General features: G+C 49.0%; 1 protein-coding gene across 2 annotated transcripts in view; it reads right to left on the bottom strand.

The window, feature by feature from the left end:
• NUP210 (nucleoporin 210) overlaps positions 1–21071 on the bottom strand; it is a 126958-nt gene that overhangs the window by 71762 nt on the left and 34125 nt on the right. For both annotated transcript variants that reach the window (XM_059688312.1, XM_059688313.1), the window contains exons 4-12: positions 20067–20163; positions 16237–16387; positions 14347–14479; positions 7251–7409; positions 6600–6668; positions 4366–4472; positions 3576–3716; positions 2141–2278; positions 799–954 (exon numbers count right to left, since the gene is read on the bottom strand). In XM_059688312.1, the coding sequence (XP_059544295.1) occupies positions 799–954; positions 2141–2278; positions 3576–3716; positions 4366–4472; positions 6600–6668; positions 7251–7409; positions 14347–14479; positions 16237–16387; positions 20067–20163 (1151 nt within the window). The remainder of the gene's footprint in view (positions 1–798; positions 955–2140; positions 2279–3575; positions 3717–4365; positions 4473–6599; positions 6669–7250; positions 7410–14346; positions 14480–16236; positions 16388–20066; positions 20164–21071) is intronic.

Here is a 21071-nt window from a genome sequence, read left to right as displayed (position 1 = left end):
TATTTCACAATTATGCTGTAGCTAAAGGGTCTCCATTACAACCCTCTTCATATGAAACTTAGATAAATTTTAAGGTAGGGATGTGTGTGTTTGTGTGACAATAAAAAGACAAAATAGCCTATCAACAATATCCCAAATAATATAAGAGAAGATCAGTATAAGACACATCATGAATGGACCTTCAATTTCTGCCCTAAGTGAAGAAATGAAAGGATCAGGGAGGAAGGAAAGAAGTGGGGTCAGGAGGCCACCAGGCTCAGCTGCAGATGACCACTCTCACCTGTGGCCTTTGCTGAGTGAGTTGATCCCACATCACTTGGGGTCAAAAGCCAGGTGTGGAGCCCTGGGACAGGGGACTCCTGACTGTATCTGAACAAGAAGCAGAGCAGAGGCTGGGCCGGGTCTCCTGGAGTCCTGGGCTTTCCTTTCACTGGGCACTTACAACCTGACAGTCAGGGACCCTTCCAATTTGGAGAGTTGTATGTTTTAGGTCTGGCAAATGTTCTAGAATGGCTCATTTGGTTATCTCCTGTGTTCTGTGTTCTCTGGTCTCCACTCGAAAAACTCCAGCTATGTTGACCCTGGCCCTTCTGGTCCCATCCCCTGCCTGGTGTGGGATGCCATTCCCATCTCCCTGATGCAGCTGGGAGCTCCTCAAGGGCAGGGCTAGGGCCTGATCCACTACCACTTCACCTGTTGCCAACACTAAGTATAAGACCAAGGGCTAAAGGGTGATTCTGAATTAAGCCTGAGGCCTAGACATCACCCTCTGGGCTGTCCTGGCCCCTGAGGTCTCACCTTCATCTCCCCAAAATGGAGCGGGTTCTGAACATCATGAGCCTGGATCACACTGAGTCCCATGTCACTGCCTGTGGTCATCAGACCCTTGACGGTGACTGTGGCAACCACGTAGTTTGATGAAGACCAACTGAAGTTCCCACTCCCGCCATGGGCCTAGGGGAAAAAGATCATCATCTAATCAGTGCACCCGCATGGCCTCTCTCTGCTTCACACACACCCACTCACATTCATCCCCACTCACACCTACTCACACTCACAGGTCAGTGTCCCCCACTGCAAGGAAAAACATGTCATCCACCCCATGCCTGACTGGAGGCTGCCTCCATGCCTCGCTCTCTCCACTCTACCCCAGTCTAATCCTCACATTCTAGGGACCTTGTGGCTGACATACACATACCCACATGTCCATGACAGTGGCTCCAGAGCCCAGGGGTACCTCCCAGAGCCCAGGCTGGAATGGATGGACCCTAGGCCATGGGGCCCGGTGCAAGATGCTGCCTCTGACCAGACACAACGCTCTCTCCCAGCACACATCCCTGCCCACTCCTAGCCATCTGCCAAAAAGTAAACAACAGACCGACAGCTCCCAAGAACAGGGGCCACCACCTTAGAACCCAAGAGGGGCCAGGACGGTGACACACCTGGCAGTGGGCACCAGTGCACAGACAGGACACCTGCCATCACTGCCAGGGAGGTGGGGACTGATGGGGAACATGCTGCCCTCAAGGGCTCAAAAGGCCCAAAGGAATCAATCAGTCCATGCTGACAAATGCCCAAGAACACTTGGTAAATAACAGGGTTGGAGACATTTCCTCTTACATTTCAATTTTTTCTCTACGAATATTTACACTGCTTTGGGAAAACAATTTTTTTACAAAAACAAATGTATGTGGCCCTGGCCAGGTAGCTCAGTTGGTTAAAACATTGTTTCAGGTTCGATCCCTGGTCAGGGCACATACAAGAATCAACCAATGAATGCATAAATAAATAAAACAACAAATCAATGTTTCTGTCTTTCCTTCTTTCTTCTTCCCTTCCTCTCTTTCTAAAATCAAAAATTTTAAAAAAACACCAAATGCATATGGAAGTTATATCGGTATTCCAGGTTTTCTTTATTTTGCTTTACTTTCTATTTTTCAGGGTTTTTTTTTCTGATTATCAAAATTTACAGCTGTGATAGAAACCTCAGAAATAAAGAATAAAGACTCTGATATTAAATTCTCTCCAGCCCCTAGAACTCAACTTAGAAGATAATATTAGATGAAACACAATGTCCTAAAAGTCTCAATCCCATGGAAACGCCCAAAGGAGTGCAGCCAGACTTGGGGCTCCCAGTTACCTTGATCACATACTGATAGGAGCCTGTCTTTGGTTGCCACGGAAACGTCAAGATGCTGGGATAGAGGGTGATGGGGATGTGAATTTCCACCTCCTGCTGGTTCCACACAGGCACTCGTAACATGTGGACTCCTCCATCCTACAAGGGGATGAGGGTGCCCCACATCACCATGACAACCAGGTTGCAGCAGTTTTCCCAGTCAAGCAGACCCCTGTCCCTCCCTGGGGATCAGACACGAAGGGGGAGTGGGAAGGAAATGCCAGATAACCTGCAGCCTCTCCATCTCCTTGGAGATGGCTTTGTGTGGCTCTATAATGTCCACTGGAGTAAATGCTGCTTGACTTCATCCTCAGGGACCCCCTGACAGAATGGATGTGGGTATCCCCACTTTACAATGGGAAAACTGAGGTGTGGTATGCTAAAGCAACTCGCCCAAAGCCCCCAGGGAAGATTTGGGTAGGAATTGCAGTGTGGTCCACATGCCATTTCTTTCTACTGCCTCTGAGAGGTTGGTGCAGGGTAGGCAGATGAGAACAGTCATGCCAATGTTCCCATCAGTAAGAATTACTCCCACCCAAAACTGATTGGCCTTTTAAGTACAGGAAAAAATGAAAAGACTTTGAAGCTGGGGAGAGATTAACCAAAGAACGTATATGCATATATGCATAGCCCATGGACACAGACAATAGTACCATGGAGGTTGAGGGGTGGAGGAGATCAATAGGAAAAAGGGGACATCTGTAATACTCTCAATGATAAAGATAAATTTGCCCTAACTGGCTTGGCTCAGTGGATAGAGCGTCCGCCTGCGGACTCAAGGGTCCCAGGTTCGATTCCGGTCAAGGGCATGTACCTGGGTTGCGGGCACATCCCCAGTAGGGGGTGTGCAGGAGGCAGCTGATCAATGTTTCTCTCTCATCGAAGTTTCTAACTCTCTATCCCTCCCTGTTCCTCTCTGTAAAAAAACAATAAAATATATAAAAAAAAATGATAAAGATAAATTTAAAAAATTTATCTGTAAAAACTTTACAGATAAATTTATATGTAAAAACTTTAAAAATAAAAGAGACTTTGAAGGACCCACAGCCAAAACAGCCAAAGGGATGCTGGTGGCTCCTGGTTGGTGCAGCTGGATGCAGGGGCCCAACACTGTTCCTCAGCAAGAGTTCTGGCCTCTTCCCAAAGGTGCAGGTTCACTCTTACAGGGGCTGGCAGAGGAAGAGGGCCTCTGGCCTGGTGTGAGGACAGGTGACAGGAAGAGCCCAAAGCCGCCCCCAGACATCCTTTGTGAGCCCAGAGAGAGGGACCCTCAAGGTACCTGTGAGAGGAACACACAGGCCGAGCTTGGGTCCCTGACTCCCCAGGGCTCCCATCCAGCCTGGGTGAACACTTCTGCCTGTGGGGCACAGAAGGTGGACGTGGGGCGCCGACTTACCTGATCTACCACGGAGGTGAGGGCTGCCTCCACAGCCGTCTGGCCTCTCTTTATTGGCCTGACCTGATGGGATGACCCATTCTTTGAAGAAGAGAGCACCTCAAAGAACTCAGAGGGCAGTGCAGTTTCAATGCGGATGTTCTGGAAGGCGAGGCAGGGTTGGGTGAGAGGTGCTTCTCAGACAACCCAGGAAAGTCAGATGCAGGCCAGAAGCCATGTGACCTGAAAGCAGCAGTCAGGCCAGGCGAAGGGCCCCAAGGCTCGCAGGCCTCCAAAAGCCAGCAGACAAGCTGGACAAAGCCCACGCTGGCCTTGATCCCTCCCGGGCTTCCCTCCCTGCCTGACCTGATGACCCAGTGCTCCTGCTATAGTTACCCCGTGGGGCTCCTGGGAGCTAAAAGCCTGCAGTCAGCTTTCATAGGTCCTGAGGTCCCAGCAAGGACACCACCAAATACAGTAAAGGACATTGAAACCCTTACAGCTAATCACAGCTGGCAGACACCACCTCCTCACCAACACTTCCTCAACCCTGCTGCCTGCAGCCTCTTCTCCCGCCCAGCTCTGTGGGAGTGAGTCTGTGGGGTGCAGATATACAGGTGTACTGGTCCTCGAGATGCCCCAGGGATCCCACACAGTGCCTCCTGTAGGCCTAACAGCACCACTAGGAAGTTCCTGAACTCAGCCTGCCTGCATGGGGACCCCTGTTCCTTGGGGGCAGCTCATTTAGGAGCTATCCCACCTCCCCATCCCTGCCCCTATCCCCACCCCAGGACCCTAGGCAGGCACTCACATCTGATGGGTAGACCTTGTTGCCAGACTTATCAAGCACGTCAATGGTAATTTCATATACGCGTCCAGTCTCCAGCACCCACCTGTCACCAGGGTGGACTGTGAACCCTGTAAGAAAGGCAAGTGGCAGCATCTGATGACTCAGGCCACAGGGACATACAGGATGGGACCAAGCACCGTTAGCACGAGGGCCCACACTGCTTACCTGGAGGCCCCACAACCACCTATCTGGAAGGGCCCAGACCACTTACCTGAAGAGACATACAAATGCTCAACTTAAAGGTACCTACAACCACTCGCCTGGACGACTCACATCTACTTACCTGGAGGGCCCACAACTACCTACTTAGAAGGGCTTAGACCATTCAATTGGAGAGACCTATAACTCCTCACTGGAAGGGCCCCATAGCACTCACCTAGATAGAACACAACCGCTCACCTATATTCCTCCATGGAAAAAGTCCAGCTGTTAATGACTGTGGGATCTGATGCTGGGCTTCAGCGCTGAGCCCTACAAACCTGAACTGATCTCTAAGATTCCCCAAGACAATCCCACACTTGACTGTTCAGTACTCACTCAAACTTGACCCTGTCCATAGTAAGTCAAAATCCCATACTGATATATACTCTGAATACACAGTAGGCCCACTCTGAATCCATGTGAGTCTATACTCTGAACCCATAGTAGGTCTATGCCAGCTGTGGGCAAACTACGGCCCGCGGGCCGGATCCGGCCTGTTTGAAATGAATAAAACTAAAAAAAAAAAAAAAAAAAAAAATGACTGTACCCTTTTATGTAATGATGTTTACTTTGAATTTATATTAGTTCACACAAACACTCCATCCATGCTTTTGTTCCGGCCCTCCGGTCCAGTTTAAGAACCCATTGTGGCCCTAGAGTCAAAAAGTTTGCCCACCCCCGGTCTATGTTCTGATACCATAGGGGGTCTACAGTCTGAATCCACAGTAAGGCTATACTCTGACTCCAAAGTGAGGCTATACGCTGAATCCACAGTGCGGCTATACTCTGAATCTACAGTAGGTATATGCTCTGAATCCACAGTGGGTCTACACTCTGAGTCCACGGTGAGGCTATACTCTGAGTCTACCCTAGGGCTGCACTCTGAACCCACATTGTATCTACATTCTAAATGCACAGGTTTGCGTGAGGCCTGGCACTGGGTACGCTCCCCGAGGGAGCCTGCACTGCTTCCAGGCCCCCTGCTTTGTTCCCACTGTAGATGCCACACCAGCTGCCTGCTGCCCCCTGTGATGCTATGTGCTTTCTCACCTCCACGCCATTACCCATGCTGCTCTCTGAGCCACGATGACCCACCAGCAAAAGCAGCTTCTTAGAAAAGGCCTGCCTCAATTAGCATATCCCTGAAGCCTTTCTCTGCACTCTCATTAACACTCCCAGCTGTTCTGTCACTGCCTGCTGTGCTGGCCTCTCCCCACAACACCAAGCACCAAGAATCCTGTCTGCCTTCTGGAACACCCTGCCCAGCATAGATCAGACAGCTGGGAGATGCCAAGGAGGCATTTCTAAGTAAGTGGAGCTCCTAAGACACGCAGGGCCATCCTGCCTGGTGTCACCACATCATCCACAGAGGTCTGCACCAAACAGCAATCTGACATGGCAGCACACAAGAAAACTTTGGGGTTGCTGCACCATGTCACTGCACTCAACAGGTGAGCAAGCCCAGACTAAAAGAAGTGTTGCGTCGGTGACCCGGAGTGTCCCGGATGCATCTCAAGTCCTCATCTGTCATGGCAGCTCCCAGGCACTGGCTGTACCCATGGCTATGGGTTCCTCCCCTCCTCCTGACAAATGCCTCCCCTTCCTCCCCAAGGAAACATCTACCAACTATCATGGTACCTCAGGGGCCCTTCTCACCTCCAAATGTCCATGGCCATGATCAGGTCTGGACAGAGCCCTGCTATGAAAGCCAGCAAGAGACAAAGCCCTTCCCCATTCTACCCTATCCCATTTCTCTCCCTGACGAGCTGGCCACCTCCCTGACCCCATCTAGCCTCTGACAGATTCTGGGTTCGGACAGGGGAAGGACTGAGGAGCAACCCTGGCAAGGGCAGGTGGGTGCTGATGGCCCCAGGCCACCCAGCTGGTCGAGCTGGTCAGAGTGAAGCATCCTCTGAGGAGTTGTTACTTTTATTTTCCTAACTCATGTAATAAAAAAAAGAACAGCATCCAGGACCTAGGATGCCCACACTCACCCAAGTATCCGGGTTCCACCACGTAGATGGTGCTGTTAGGTAACCTGGAAGCACCCTGCATACGGATACCTGAATTCCTCATTAAGGAACAAAACACAAGGCGGTAAGTAAACCAGCTGGCAGGCTTCAGCATGGGTAGGATGGCTCCCATCACCCACCACATGGACAGAGGAGGGAGGGAAACTTCCCTGCCTGGTGTCAAGTGGGGCAGAGCCGTTTCCAGAATCAGAGCCACTCCGTGCTTCCTACACCAGCAAAGGGGGTCTCTGCAGAGGACACTGGAGGCACACAGATACCCCAACAAGTCTGAGACAAGGAATGACACCATTGTGGAAACAGCTTCAGCCAGCCCCTTAGAAGAGATCGCAGGCGTTCTGGAGTTGGGAGTGAGGCTCCAGGCCCACAACCAGCTCCCATGCGGGAGCTTCTCCAGTGAGTCACCCACAGAGGTGAGCAATCTTTCTGATTTTCAGACCTTGAGGGAAAACAGGGCTATTTTTAGCCTAGCCCAGCTTCCAAGGAGAAAAAGACTCCCCTTCCAAACAGCAGATCCCCTGAGCATAGGACATGCATCGGGCATGCTGGTCTGAGGAAAGGATAATCCCCGCACTGAGGACTTGCATGGGGCGTGCTGGCCCGAGAAAAGGATACTCTTGTAGGCCAAGACCAGGCTGCTCTGTCCCAGCTGCACGGCAGTGACCGTCGTTGTGTCCTGAGCCAAGACAGCCACAGGCCGGCTGGGGTCTCCCGTAGGGCCCTGGATGTGGTCTTGAAGCTGCAGTTGGTACTGATCTGAAGGCATTGAGAGTTCTGGCCACCGAAACCCAAAAAGAGCCAGGTGGGAGAGAGGGAGCAAGAAGATAGGAAACGTCAGGAGCCGATGTGTCAACCGCAACCTGAATCCCTGCTGCCAGTACAGCTACATGATATTTTTTTGCTTATTTTTTTAGTATTATTTCCCATGCCTGTGGAGAAAGCTGACACTCTTCATGAATCCTAGAGGCAATCAGCTTTTTGAGGCTGCCAAATGCTGCTTTTTAAATTTTAGCACAGCCTCTGTCACACGGCCTCCTGCTTGCGGAACATCAAGGCCCTTTTGTGTTCACTGCAGAAGTGCACTCTGCTGCACCGAGAGTCCGGATGGGGCTCCCTGGGCTGGGTATCCTCTGGAAGTTTCCAGAAAAGGTGCTGGTCCGTGGTGTGCCACATGCTTTGGGGAGCTGAGTCTAGAATATGCAAAGCATCTTCTCTGTTGCTAATCCTGACCATCATCAATACTTCCCTGCTCCATGCTGTGTTGTGGAGAGAACGAGCTCAGCGGGGCCAGGATGAAAACAATTTCCCGGGAAGTAACAGCTGACAGAACCTACCCTCTCTGTCAATCTCCCGCACAAGCACTTTTGATCTAAGTGGCTACTGCTGACCAGGAAACCAAGATGGTGTGGGACTGAGCCAACGTTCTCCTAGTATGTGCACATTACCCCATGTTGTCCCTCAGCAACCCTTGAAATAGGCACTCCCGATGCCTGCATCTCGAGATGGGAGTGCTGTGGAAATGAAATGAGAAGCTTGGGAGTGGTCCCACAGACCTGGGACTGAGACCACCGAGTCTCGAGTCTCGCCACTCTGACACGCCCTCTCCGCCAGTTTCCTGTCAAGTAACCCACTCACCAAGGCCAGCAGGAGTGGCCATGTTCCAGCCATCCAGCAAGAGATGAAAGAGGCCATAGAGAATGCAGGACAACTTCCCTGCTCAGCCCTGGGAGAAATTTCAGCTGGAGCAGCCTTCAGAATGAATCTGAAGGAAGGCCACTTGCCCATTTCCTGTACTGGGGAATCTTTTGTGTGTTCTGATTAGTCCCCAAGATTCTACCCTAGAGCAGAGGGTTCTCAATGTGTGGTCCCTGGACCAGCAGCCTTACCTGGGAACCTCACATAGTGGGCCCCTGGGGATGGGGATCTGCTGAAGCAAACTCAGGGGTGGCCCCAGTGCTGTGAACAGGCCCGCCAGGTGATTCTGGCCTAGGGCTGAGTCACTTAAAGTGCGTACACTGCTCATTTCCTTGCCTCTAACTGGGGAGTCCAGCAGCGCTGTTGTGATTTGAGCAGAGTATGCACCAGTGTTCAGCATGTGGCCACAGTGTGTCAAGGATGCAGGTCATAGTAAAATGAGATGGTGCCACTGCTCACTCAGTAGGGCAGCTTTCCTTTATGCTGCTTTATGAAGCACTAGCTGCCTCCCTGTCTAAAGTTCCCCAAATGAATATACAGACTCTCGAGGGACCTTGCACAACTCAGACATAACTATACAGATCAGACAAAAGTATGTTTACAGTTGTGAGCATGTGAAACAGTTCATTCTTATTTTTTTAACTTTATTTTAATTGTTGACACTATTACAGATGTCCCCATTCTCCCCACCTTTGCCCACCTCCACCCAACTACCCAAGCCCCTCACTTCCCTCTGGCTAGCACCACAATGTTGTCTGTGTCTATGGGTTATGCATATATGTTCTTTGGCTAATCCCTTCACCTTCTTTCATTTTGTCCTCCCTCCCTCATCACCTCCATTCTTGTATTACTATCTAGAAATCATTATATTACTGCCATATGAAAGATGATAAACCTACTTTTGCCCTACTATGTATATACAAAACCCTAAAATGATAAAAATGAGGAGGAGCCTAACAGACTCCTTAAATAGCTCCTATAATGCAGGCTCACTACTTGTCAGAGGCCCTGAATACGGGAGGCTTTTCAGATGTTAAGGGTCACTGTCCACTGTTCCTGGGGTCCCAGATCAGACATATTGCAGAGAATAGATGGCCATCCTCAAGGTTGCCCTTACATTCTCCTAGGAAACATGGTCTCTGACCCCTCCCGTTGGCTCTCCAGATGTGCTTCTAATTGTCAGAGTCCCCTGCCCCAGGTAGGGTCCAGGTATGACCATGGAGTTGCTGGGTGGTGGCCTGAGCTCAGGATGGCATAGGCTCACTCCAGCCCCTGCTCATGCAACCAGTGTGCTTTAGTTCTGAGCAGCCATGGTTCAAGGGTGGACTGGGTTCTAAGTCCCCCCAACATTGTCTTTGACACAGGAACCCAGCCCACATCCATCCATCCATGCAGTTGGATACTTTATGTCAATAAATTCCACCAGGAAGAAACCAAGATGGTGGCATAGGTAAACACTGGAAATTGCTGCCTCCCACAACAAATTCAAAAATACAACTGGGAGGCCAGGGGATTGTCAAGGGCGGGGGAAAAAAAAAGGACACGTATGTAATACCCTTTGTAATACTTTAAGCAATAAAAAAAAAAAAAGTAAGTCTGGAGTTAGGCACACCTACAGTTATATGAAACGGAAATGCTAATACTACTTCACTCTGTTTTTAAAGCTAATGTTTGTTGACTGCGGACTATGTACCAGGCACTAGGCTTAACCCTTCATATGCATGATGTCATTTAATCATTGCAACAACCCTAGGAGGTAGGAAGGAGCTTGCCAGTTAAAAACAAATCCTTCCTCAAAACCACACATGCCCCTTTAGATGCTGCCTTCCCCTATCCTTTACAACCAAACTCCTTGTAACACGTACTATCCCTATGTCCTCACTTCCCACTCACAATTCTACTGTCTTCAGTGTGGCTTCCACCCCGTTATTCCATCAAAACAGTTTTCTGTAAGGCAGCCATTTTTAACCAGTGCGCCACAAGAATTTAAAAAATAAGCAATACCTGATACTTAGTCAGGGACACTAACCTCTTTTCCTTAGATTGTTAAATAAAAAACAACAACAGGCCGAAACCAGTTTGGCTCAGTGGATAGAGCGTCGGCCTGCGGACTGAAAGGTCCCAGGTTCGATTCCGGTCAAGGGCATGTACCTGGGTTGCGCACATCCCCAGTGGGGGGTGTGCAGGAGGCAGCTGATCGATGTTTCTCTCTCATCGATGTTTCTAACTCTCTCTCTCTCTCTCCCCCTTTCTCTCTGTAAGAAATCAATAAAATATATTAAAAAAAAAAACAAAACAGGCATCACACACACACACACACAAATACAACTAAAAGACAAAATGGACATCATCCAGAACCACAGGAAGGCTGGCTGAGTGGAAATTCTACAACTAGAAGGAAAGAGAAAAGCATCCTGAGACTCAGAGAAGGTGCGGAAGTAAAGTGCAGAGGTATGAAGGCGCACTCGGAAAGGGCTGGCAACTGAGGACACGGCTCTCTTTTTGAATCGGGAAGGAGTCACAAGCCCCCAACTGCTCTGAATTCCAGTTCCGGGTGAGTCTCTGGGGACCTAGATTCATATGGGGAGAAACTGGACTGTCTGGCAGCGGGCAGAACTCGGAACTCCAGGGCGGCTTTCTCTCAAAGGTGCTTGCAGTGATTACTGGGACACTGAGACACTGGGCCCCTTAGGGCAGGGCTGAGGATCAGCCATAGCTGCTTGCTCCACCCTGTTGATTCCCTGAGACCCCGCCCCACCCAAGCTGCAGCAGAGGCTTTTGCATATGAATGCCCTGGCCCTTTGCAATCTGAAAATTACCTAACAAATTACAGCTGGGCCAGACAGACCCAGAACTTCCAAGAGAAGGCCCAGGGACCCACAGCAGCTTGCATTGCTTCACAGCTGGGCCACATTTGGGCACCTCCAAACCCAAAACAAGAAGGGGAATCTGCAGATCTCTTCATAGCTCCTGCTGGGTAGCCTCAGGCAGAGGCTAAATTAGCATCTCCTTAGATCCAAGAGCCAGTGTACCCAGTGGTCAGATTGGGACCATCCAATTACAGCTCCTCAGATCCATAAGGGACACACTCAGGGGACAGACTCAGTGAGCACCAAAGCCCCACTGAAGCAAGTCTTGCCTCATAAGGGTGTCTTCAGCACAGAAGTTCTCTCACCATAGACACAGCTAATTCTCACAGCCAATTGGCCTGGAGGTCAATTCCTCCCAGTGATACCCACACAATCAAGGCTTAACTACAACAAGACTGTGCACAAAGCCCACAAAGGGGTGCACCAAGAGTGTCCACCTCAGGTAATTGGTGAGGCTGAGCCACTGGGCCCTATAGGACACCTAGCACACAAGGACACTCTACCAACACAGGGAAGCATAAAAAATGCGGAGACAAAGAAACAGGTCACAAGTGACAGAAATGGAGGAAAGCAAACGACTGGATATAGAGTTCAAAACCACACTTTTAAGGTTTTTCAAGAACTTTCTAGAAACCACCAATAAATTTAGTAAAACCCTCAAAAAGTCTGGTGAGACCGCCAATAAATGTAGTGAGACCCTCAAGAAATCTAGTGAGACTCTCGAGGTTATGAAAAAGGACCAACTAGAAATTAGGCATACACTGACTGAAATAAAGGATATTATGCAGAGTTCCAACAGCAGACTAGAGGATCGCAAGAATGAAGTCAAAGATTTGAAATACAAAGAAGCAAAAAACACCCAACTGGAAAAGCAAAATGAAAAAAGAATCCAAAAATACGAAGATAGTGTAAGGAGCCTCTGGGACAGCTTCAAGCATACCAACATCAGAATTATAGGGGTGCCAGAAGAAGAGAGAGGGCAAGATATTGAAAACCTATTTGAAGAAATCATGACAGAAAACTTCCCCTACCTAGTGAAAGAAATAGACTTACAAGTCCAGGAAGCGCAGAGAACCCCAAACAAAAGGAATCCAAAGAGGATCACACCAAGACACATCATCATTAAAATGCCAAGAGCAAAAGACAAATAGAGAATCTTAAAAGCAGCAAGAGAAAGACAGTCAGTTACCTACAAGGGAGTACCCATACGACTGTCAGCTGATTTTTCAACAGAAACTTTGCAGGCCAGAAGGGAGTGGCAAGAAATATTCAAAGTGATGAATGCCAAGAACCTACCACCAAGATTACTTTATCTAGCAAAGCTATCATTCAGAATTGAAGGTCAGATAAAGAGCTTCACAGATAAGAAAAAGCTAAAGGAGTTCATCACCACCAAACCAGTATTATATGAAATGCTGAAGGGTATCCTTTAAGAAGAGGAAGAAGAAGAAAAAGGTAAAGATAAAAATTATGAACAACAAATACACATCTATCAACAAGTGAATGTAAAAATCAAGTGAATAAATAATCTGATGAATAGAATAAACTGGTGATTATAATAGAATCAGGGGCATAGAAAGGGAGTGGACTGATTATTCTTTGGGGGTAAAGGGGTGTGGGGGATGCGGGAAGAGACTGGACAAAAATCGTGTACCTGTGGATGAGGACAGTGGTGGGGGGGATGAGGGTGGAGGGGGGGTGGGAACCGGGTGGAGGGGAGCTATGGGGGGAAAAAAGAATAACAACTGTAATAATCTGAACAATAAAGATTTAATTAATTAATTAATTAATTAATTAAATTCCACCATTCCAATCACTCAAGTCTTTCTCAAGATACCAATTCCATCAGCCAGCATGTCCTTCCCACATTTTGTTCTGTCTAATAATTTGGTTACTGTGCCCATCGTGTCTGCAAGCAATCCAAATGCCAACAGGACTGAGTAGAAACATCACCCTGCAAGCAACATAGACACCTGCTATAAGTACTAAGAGCCCTCTTCTCCCTCACCAATCCTACTGTGGGGATGTTCTCAGGGTGCACCTCTTGTCAGAGAGAGCCAGGCCCCGAGGCAGGAGTGGCCTGTTCTCGGCTTCTGTGGCCTTCTAAGCGTGCCACACAGTAATACTCCTCTCAGCTAAGGTGCTGTCTTTTCAACCAAGCTGGTTGAGAGCTGAAGCATGCAGCTTCTTAAACAGCGCCCTGCATCACAGGCATGCAGCCCCAACCTGGGGGAGGCGCCTGCCCAGACACAGGTCCAGGCCCTCAAATGATGGTCCCCGAGTGCAACACTCTTGTTCCAGAGACTCTTAACACCCTGTGCTCTAACCATGAAACGTGTAAATGCTAAACAAAATGACAATAATAATAATAATTCTTAGTAGGATTGGTGCTGCATTAAGAACACTCACTATATGAAATGTATCACATGTACACAGCTCTTTGAAACTCCAGAACAAATCTATGTCCATCAGTTCAATTTGCCCTCACAACGTAGGCAGAAAGGCCTCAAGGGCTCTGATGGAGAAAATGAGTCTCAAAAGTGGGGGATGGCTTGCAAAGGCTGCTCAGCAATCGATGGCAAACCAAGGGTAGAACCCAGTCCAATGTGAAGCTCACGAATAAATATCCAAAAGAACTGGAAGCAGGGTCTCAACTTGACATCTGCACATCCATGTTCACAGCAGCATTATTCACAATAGCTAAGAGATGGAAACAACCCAGTCATCCTTTGGTAACAACCCAGGCATCCACCGAAGGATGACTGGGTAAACAAAATGTGGTCTGTCTATACAATGGAATATTATGCAGCCTTAAAAAGGAAGGACATTCTGACACGTGCTACACCATGGGTGAACCTAGAGGACCTATGCTACATGAAATGAGCCTGTCACAAAACAACAAGTACTGTTTGATTCCACTTATCTGAGGTACTTAGAGAAGTAAATTCATAGAGACAGAAAGCAGTGGTTTGGGGAAGGGGATGGAGAGTGTTGGATGGGGACAGAGTTTCAGCTTTACAAGATGAAGAGTTCTGTGGATGGATGGTGGTGATGGTTACTGAACAATGTGAGTGTACTTAATGCCACTGAACTGTTAACGTGGTAAATGTTATATTATGTATGTTTTACCTGAGTTGGTGACTCACCTGTAATCTTTCCTTGCCTGATCTTCTGCACCTTGTAGCAAATGGAGGTCCCCACCATCAGGTAAACATCATAAGCTGGGTTCAGAAGGATATTCTCCAAAATTAGTAGCCTCACCTCTGCAGCATGGACATTCTTGGCATAAAGATGAGGATAGAACAGGTGAGGTGGGGTCAGGGACAGGAGAGTGGGTATGGCCAAGAGAAGGAACCTTTAGAACATTTCAGTATGTTCGTGTGAGGACAGGGAAGGTAGGGGTGAAAGAATGAGGCAATGCCTTCGGATCCCAAAGCCCCAGGGGAGCCGCGCTTGTGTCGCAAGCATGCATTCAGCGCTCCCTCTAAGTGTGTTACAGCCCAATTCACAACAATAAAAATTAAACAGAATGCAAAGTGAGGAGCCAGGAGTGATTTCCATAGATACTGTGGTCACCAGGGGCTCAGGGGCTCTCCCCACAGAAGGGTTGGGAAACCTGAGGCCAACGTGGAAAGGGGAGGCGTGTGTCCCTGACAGCACTCAGCCCTTGCTTCTGGGCCCGTCCCTGACCAACGTGAAGCCCCACCAAGGCCTCCTCCTCAGTGACTCTGAGTGGGAGAAAGACCACCTGTGTGGACTGCAGTGCACCATCGACACCGGGTCCTACAGGGTCGTGCCTTCCATTGCCATCTCATTGCTTGGCAACTCTGCAAGTTGGAGAAAACTGATGGCAAAGCAGAGGACTCCCATCCACAGACATGGAAACCCATTTTCCCTGGGGGCGAGGGGGTGCACATGATTACCGCCCAATGGATATTGACCAGCTTTGCACCTATTCATAAATTATTTGGGTTCTCTTTTGACTCAGCTGTAACATTTTATAGGTTTCCCGGCTTAACAATAAGTTGAATAATATCCTTGACTTATTGAAAAATCAAAGAACAGACAGAGCCCCTCCCTTGGGCCAGGTTTTGTGGTGGGTGCCTCCCAGAAAGGCAGCCAGGGAAGCCCTTTACCAATACAGGCTGTCCATCTCAGCCCTGCACATCACACAAGGGCCCAGGATCCTAAGAGGCAAACTATTTCCAAAGAGCAGAGTCCTGTAGGGTCAGCCCTGTGCCATGGCACCTCCCATGTTTCCAAAACCCTCCAGGACTCCCAAACTACTGGCTAATCTGCCAAAGAGTCTGAATGTGGGGAGGTTTCTGTCATCTGTCACTTTGCAGATTAAAAGGCAGATGAAATACCACTGCCTGTCTGCCTGTGACCCAGGAACCAGGCCAACAAAAGGAAGAGCTCCAGTTTGCAGTTTGCAGGCAGGGCAGACATCTTCTCACAAGAATCTGGAAAGAGCCAGGACTGTGACAAAACCCACCCTTTTCCTATCGTACCCCTCTCAAAACAAGGCACTGATGGAAAAGTAGGTGCTGGTGAGGCCAGGGCAACACTGGGGGTGGAGGGAGGGTGAGGAGCACTAGTCCTTCACAAATGGAACCGCCAGTCTCGGGGCTTCTGTTGGGCACAGGAAGAGACAGCATGGAGGGCAACTCAGGATTGTTCGCAGAGTGCCCAGTGCTCGGATGTGTCCCTATATTGGCACAGGGGGTAGTTGTTGAAAGTAAGCTAATTAATGAAAATCCCAGTGCTCCTGAACCTCCTTCAAAACTGAGAATGGAACAAATGTTTGTGACTCCAGATGGTGCACTCTGGTGCCTCAACTACCTCTCACTAAGCTGTGGCCCCCAAACCCAAACCAAACTAACAAAAACATGGAATCACACCTTGAAGTTCCCCTTTCATGACAGTGAAACCTTCACGGCAGGGCATCTCACTTCCATGAGGAAATGTGCATATGGGGTGAACAGGCATCCTGCCCCCTCCCCAGGAAGCCCAGCACCTCCCGCGCCCAGGCCCACCTGATACACGGCCTCCTGGATGCGAGCCTTGAGCTTGGCACTCCCGGTCTTCATCCCGGACACCAGGACGGTGTCCCCTTGCTTGGCCGCCTTCTCCATTTCTAATATATAGGAAGGAGGTGTGTAGGTAGACTCCAGGAACGGGAGGATTCTGGAAAAACACATGTCATCAGACCTGATGTGTGGAACCAAAGAACCTCACACATCCACTGTCTATCAGGACTCCTGTAGGTACCAGGTGCTAAAATGAAAGGTGTTGCCCTAGTAGGTGCTGCTTAGAAATGTGTCCATGAAACTTCCTTATCAGACTCGCCAACATCCTTATGAAAATTGCACATTCATGGGCCTTGATCCAGATCTTTGTTTGCATGAAGCCTGGCAGTCTGCATTTTATCAAAATCTGCATGTGATTATGATAAACACTGAAATTTGAGGATCACCCACTTAGTAGAAATGCTTCACTCTCACAGATGTGAAAGATGAGGCCCATGGAGACTAAGAAGCAGGTCCCAGACAACAGACTCAGCCAGGGTGATGTCAAAAATGCCCATCAGGCTCCCCAGGGCCACTTGCCATGTTCCGGTCCACCCTTGGGCTACCTCCTGCTTCTGGGAAATGAGTCTCAATGACCCAATGCATCAGGACTAGGGAATCATATCACATCTTATCCTTTTTAGGGTCGGGCTGTGGGGGAACGCCCAGGTGGGGAGAGAAGTCGAGATTTGTGGGGTCTCCCCAGAGTGTTGTTTGGCAAGTATGGCTGGCTTAAGGGAGCCTTTTGAAACAGTCTGTTACCTACAGTCTGTGATTTATAAATAAGCCCACCTTTCTGCCTGAACAAGAGCCATCCACTGGAGATGCTTTCCTTCTCCCCGAGGTCTGCTGGGTGCTGTACTGCACCATGATCTATCTCCTTGTCCTATCTTACTAGGTGTCATATGCTGAGTTTAATGAAAACCCAATACACTAGTTCCAATACGCCTTAGTACCTGGGATTTCAGTTAGCTGTGGACTCAGATATGGGGTGACTGGGAGCTCAGGAGCCTGTTGTGGCAGAGAACAGGCCAGTGACACAGAAAGGACTCCTGGTAGGTGCTAAAATGAGAGGTGTTGCCCTAGTTGGTGCTGCTTAGAAATGTGTCCCTGAAACTTCCTATATCAGACTTGCCAACATCCTTATGAAAATTGCACATTCATGGACCCTGGTCCAGATCTTTGTTTGCATGAAGCCTGGCAGTCTGCACAATAAGGGCCCGTGAACCAGCATTCCCTGAACATCTAGTGTGCACAGGCCCAGCAGGGGCTCTGAACACAGTCCATGTGCTGACCCACAGGGCCACCCTCAGAGGGAAGCTGATGCTCAGAGGGTCACATTCCTTCACTAAGACCCCAGGCAGGAAGTGACCAGGTCGGGACTGGAATCCAGGCCTTTGACTGCCAAGCCCATGTCCCAGGCTTTATGAGATACCAGCAATTCCAGAGCTCTTCGAGGTAACACATTGATGGTCCCAGTCCCGGGAAGAGCTCTGGCCCAGGAAGGTGCCTAGGCGTGCAGGGTCAGGACATGAGGGTGTCTGCCAGGAGATGCTGTGAGCCAAGCCTGGGTGTGTCCTACAGCCCTAAGCTAGACCTTTAAAGGGATAAATACTGGACTTTTAGCTCCCCACAAAATACTTACAAATTGCAAGGGGGTAAGAAAGTGACTTCAGATTGGGGTCTTCGGCAGACACCCAACCCAAGTGATGACAGTGATGGACCAACATCAACATCAGTGATGGACCAGCAAAATCGTAACACGATGCAATTAGAAGAATACAGAATCTCATCTTTTTTATATTCCTGCCAAAGATGCAAAGCTCTGAGTCTAATTGGGAGTGAACATTAAACAAACCCCAAATGAGAGACCTCCTACAACATAACTGGACTGCAGTCTTCACACATGCTGAGATCCATGAAACGGTTCCAGGCTGATAGTGACTAAGTGACAGGACAACATGGAGGGACTCTGGGCTGGGTTTTTGCCACAAAGGATGGAACTGGAATAATTGGTCAATTTGAATGAAGTCTTGTATGCATCAATGTTTATTTCCTAACTAGAGGCCCGATGCACAAAATTCGTGCAAGAGTAGGCCTTCCTTCCCCAGGCTGCCAGCACCAGATTCCCTTTGGCCGCTGGCAGGCACCCAGGACCCGGGCTTTACTCCAGCTGCCAGCAAGCACCCGAGACCTGGGCTTCCCTTGCAGCTCTGGCTTCATTCGGAAGGTTGTCCGGAAGGATGTCCAGAAGGACATCTGGTGTAATTAGCATATTACGCTTTTATGAGTATAGATTTTGGTGAGTATGCTGTGGAGATGCAGGAAGTGCCCTTCGTGGCAATAAATGCACATTAAAGTTCTCAGGGTGATGGGGCAACAGGCTGGCAAACCTCCTCTTCTAGGGCAGCAATTTTCATCCTTGTCATCTTGTGGCACATAAATGAATTACTAAAATTCTGTGGCACACCAAAAGCCATGTTATAATTTTTGCCAATTTGACAAAAAAGTGTTATAATTTTGATTCATTCACACCAGATGGCTTTGTTGGGTTGGTTGTTGTCATATTTTTTACTTGATGATCTAAGGCAGGGGTCCTCAAACTTTTTAAACAGGGGGCCAGTTCACTGTCCCTCAGACCGTTGGAGGGCCAGACTATAGTTTAAAAAAAACCTATGAACAGATTCCTATGCACACTGCACATATCTTATTTTGAAGTAAAAAAACAAAACGGGAACAAATACAATATTTGTATTTGCATGTGGCCCGCGGGCCGTAGTTTGAGGACCCCTGATCTAAGGGAACGTGCCCCTGACTAACCATTCAGCTATTGCATGTTTTAAAAATTCTTGCGGCACGCCACTTGAAAATCGCTGGTTTAGGGAAACCACCTTTTGTACTATACTTGCAACTTTTCCATAGACTGAAAATGGCTGCAACATTTCTGCCCCCAGAGGGATTACACTCTTTTAAAACATACTTGATAAAGCATGAGACAATGTAGTATCACCAAGGTAAAGCCCAGGCCTGGCTTTGTCCCACTGGCCCACAGAACCTGCAGGTGTGATGGATGCACACCCATGCTGTCCACAGGTGGTAGCCACTGACTGCACAGTGATACGCACCACAGATGCAGCTAGTGTACCTAAAGACCTGGGCTCCTCATTCTACCTAACGTAAATGCAAACAGCCAGGATGAGGTGGTGGCTACCATATTCATAGTGAAGATTTATACAGATCTGGTTTAAACTCTATCTACACCATTTACTAATATGAGACAAAAGGCTTCAAACTCTCAGTTTCTGTCTGAAAAGTGGAGAAAATCGTGGTACGTAAGCCCACATAGCTATTGGGAGGAGTTACTGAGTCAAGATAGGTGAGGAATCCATCTGTACTCTGGTGCTGGGAACACAGCCTCTTGCATCCGAGAATGTCCTCTTAGCTGGAACCTGTCTCCCCATTAACCGTCCCCCAATAGGAGACTGCCCTCTGGGGACACACAGAACCCTTCCCTGTACCCCATTACCAGGGACAAGTTTTCTCTTCTATAGTTGGACACTCAGCCTCCTTGACAGCTGCTCACAGAACACACCCAATGGGCTGCAAAAGCATCAAAATTCCCGCACAACTGTGTGGGCCAAAACACTTTTTCCTAAATCAGTCCCAAGGAATGTTGGCTGGCATACTGGCAATCGCCCCTCACTGACAGCAGCAATGATCACGATGAAAGCCTCCAGCCCGTTCAGAGCCAAGTGACACCCCTTCCCATTTCCCTTCACAGGAGAGGTAGTTCTCACCGTAGTGCACTGTGGGAGTCGGAGAAGCGGCTGGCCTCCGTGTCCTTCATGATTGTCCAGTCAAAGACCAGTCCAGCCAGGGTGCTGAATGTGTTCCCTATAAGAGCAGATGGGGGGAGGGTGGTAAACATGCTGGAGTTAACTCCCTGGGGCCAAGGGAAGGGGAAGTCCTCAGGCCCCTGCAAAGGAGGAGTGAGGGCAGTGGGAAATTGAGGCTTAAAGGATCAGGGTCCCGAGGCTGTGAGGGGCCAAGCTGGGATGTGAACCCAGACCTGTCTCAGATGAATGCTGTGTGCTTCCCGCTGTAACTCCCGCTTTGCTCACAGCGGGTTCAGTGTAGTGCGTAACACCATCACCCCTAGCGCCTATAAGCACTTTACAGTTTAGGCAGCAGCTCTTGAGACCTGGTTCATCCATTCTTGCTACCACCTCCCTACACAGGGAAAGAAACTTCAGAGGAGAGGCAGATCCCCGACCTGCTGGCTGGCTTCAAATGGCTGGGGGATTCTTGTCTCTTCACCTTGACACTGAGACCCCTGGCCTCCAGGGTGGGGCTGATGGGAAGCCATGTGCATCTGGCCTTGCTCTTGAAAAGTCTAAAGGTCCAAGCTCCTGGGCTCTATTCCTTCCTGTGAGCAGTAGCTAGCTGGCTCAGCCTCTCTAGAGGGACATGATCACAGGTATGCCACCTTCCCCACCACACCCTATTGTCCCACATCCACTCCACCCCCATCATCTATATTCCCTGCCTGTCCAGCCTCCAAAGCAGAGCACCTGGAGCCTAGAAAGGCGTTTTCCAGCACACAGGGCATGGTGTTTATAGTGAGAGAGGACTGGGATCCTGTACCCCACACCTCCTGTGAGGTTTCAGAGGTCAAATTAAACAGTGCTTATCAAAAGTTCCACAAAATTGTCACTGTCGTTACTTTTCAGGGCACTTATTATGAAGGGAGACCATTCCTTACCATTCCTTAGATGTCTTTCCATCAACTTAGCAACTGATCA

The sequence above is a fragment of the Myotis daubentonii genome, chromosome 3 (genome assembly GCF_963259705.1).
Source record: "Myotis daubentonii chromosome 3, mMyoDau2.1, whole genome shotgun sequence".
Classification (NCBI taxonomy): domain Eukaryota; kingdom Metazoa; phylum Chordata; class Mammalia; order Chiroptera; family Vespertilionidae; genus Myotis; species Myotis daubentonii.
Note: the sequence above shows the minus strand (reverse complement) of the source record. Positions and strands in the feature narration are given on the sequence as shown.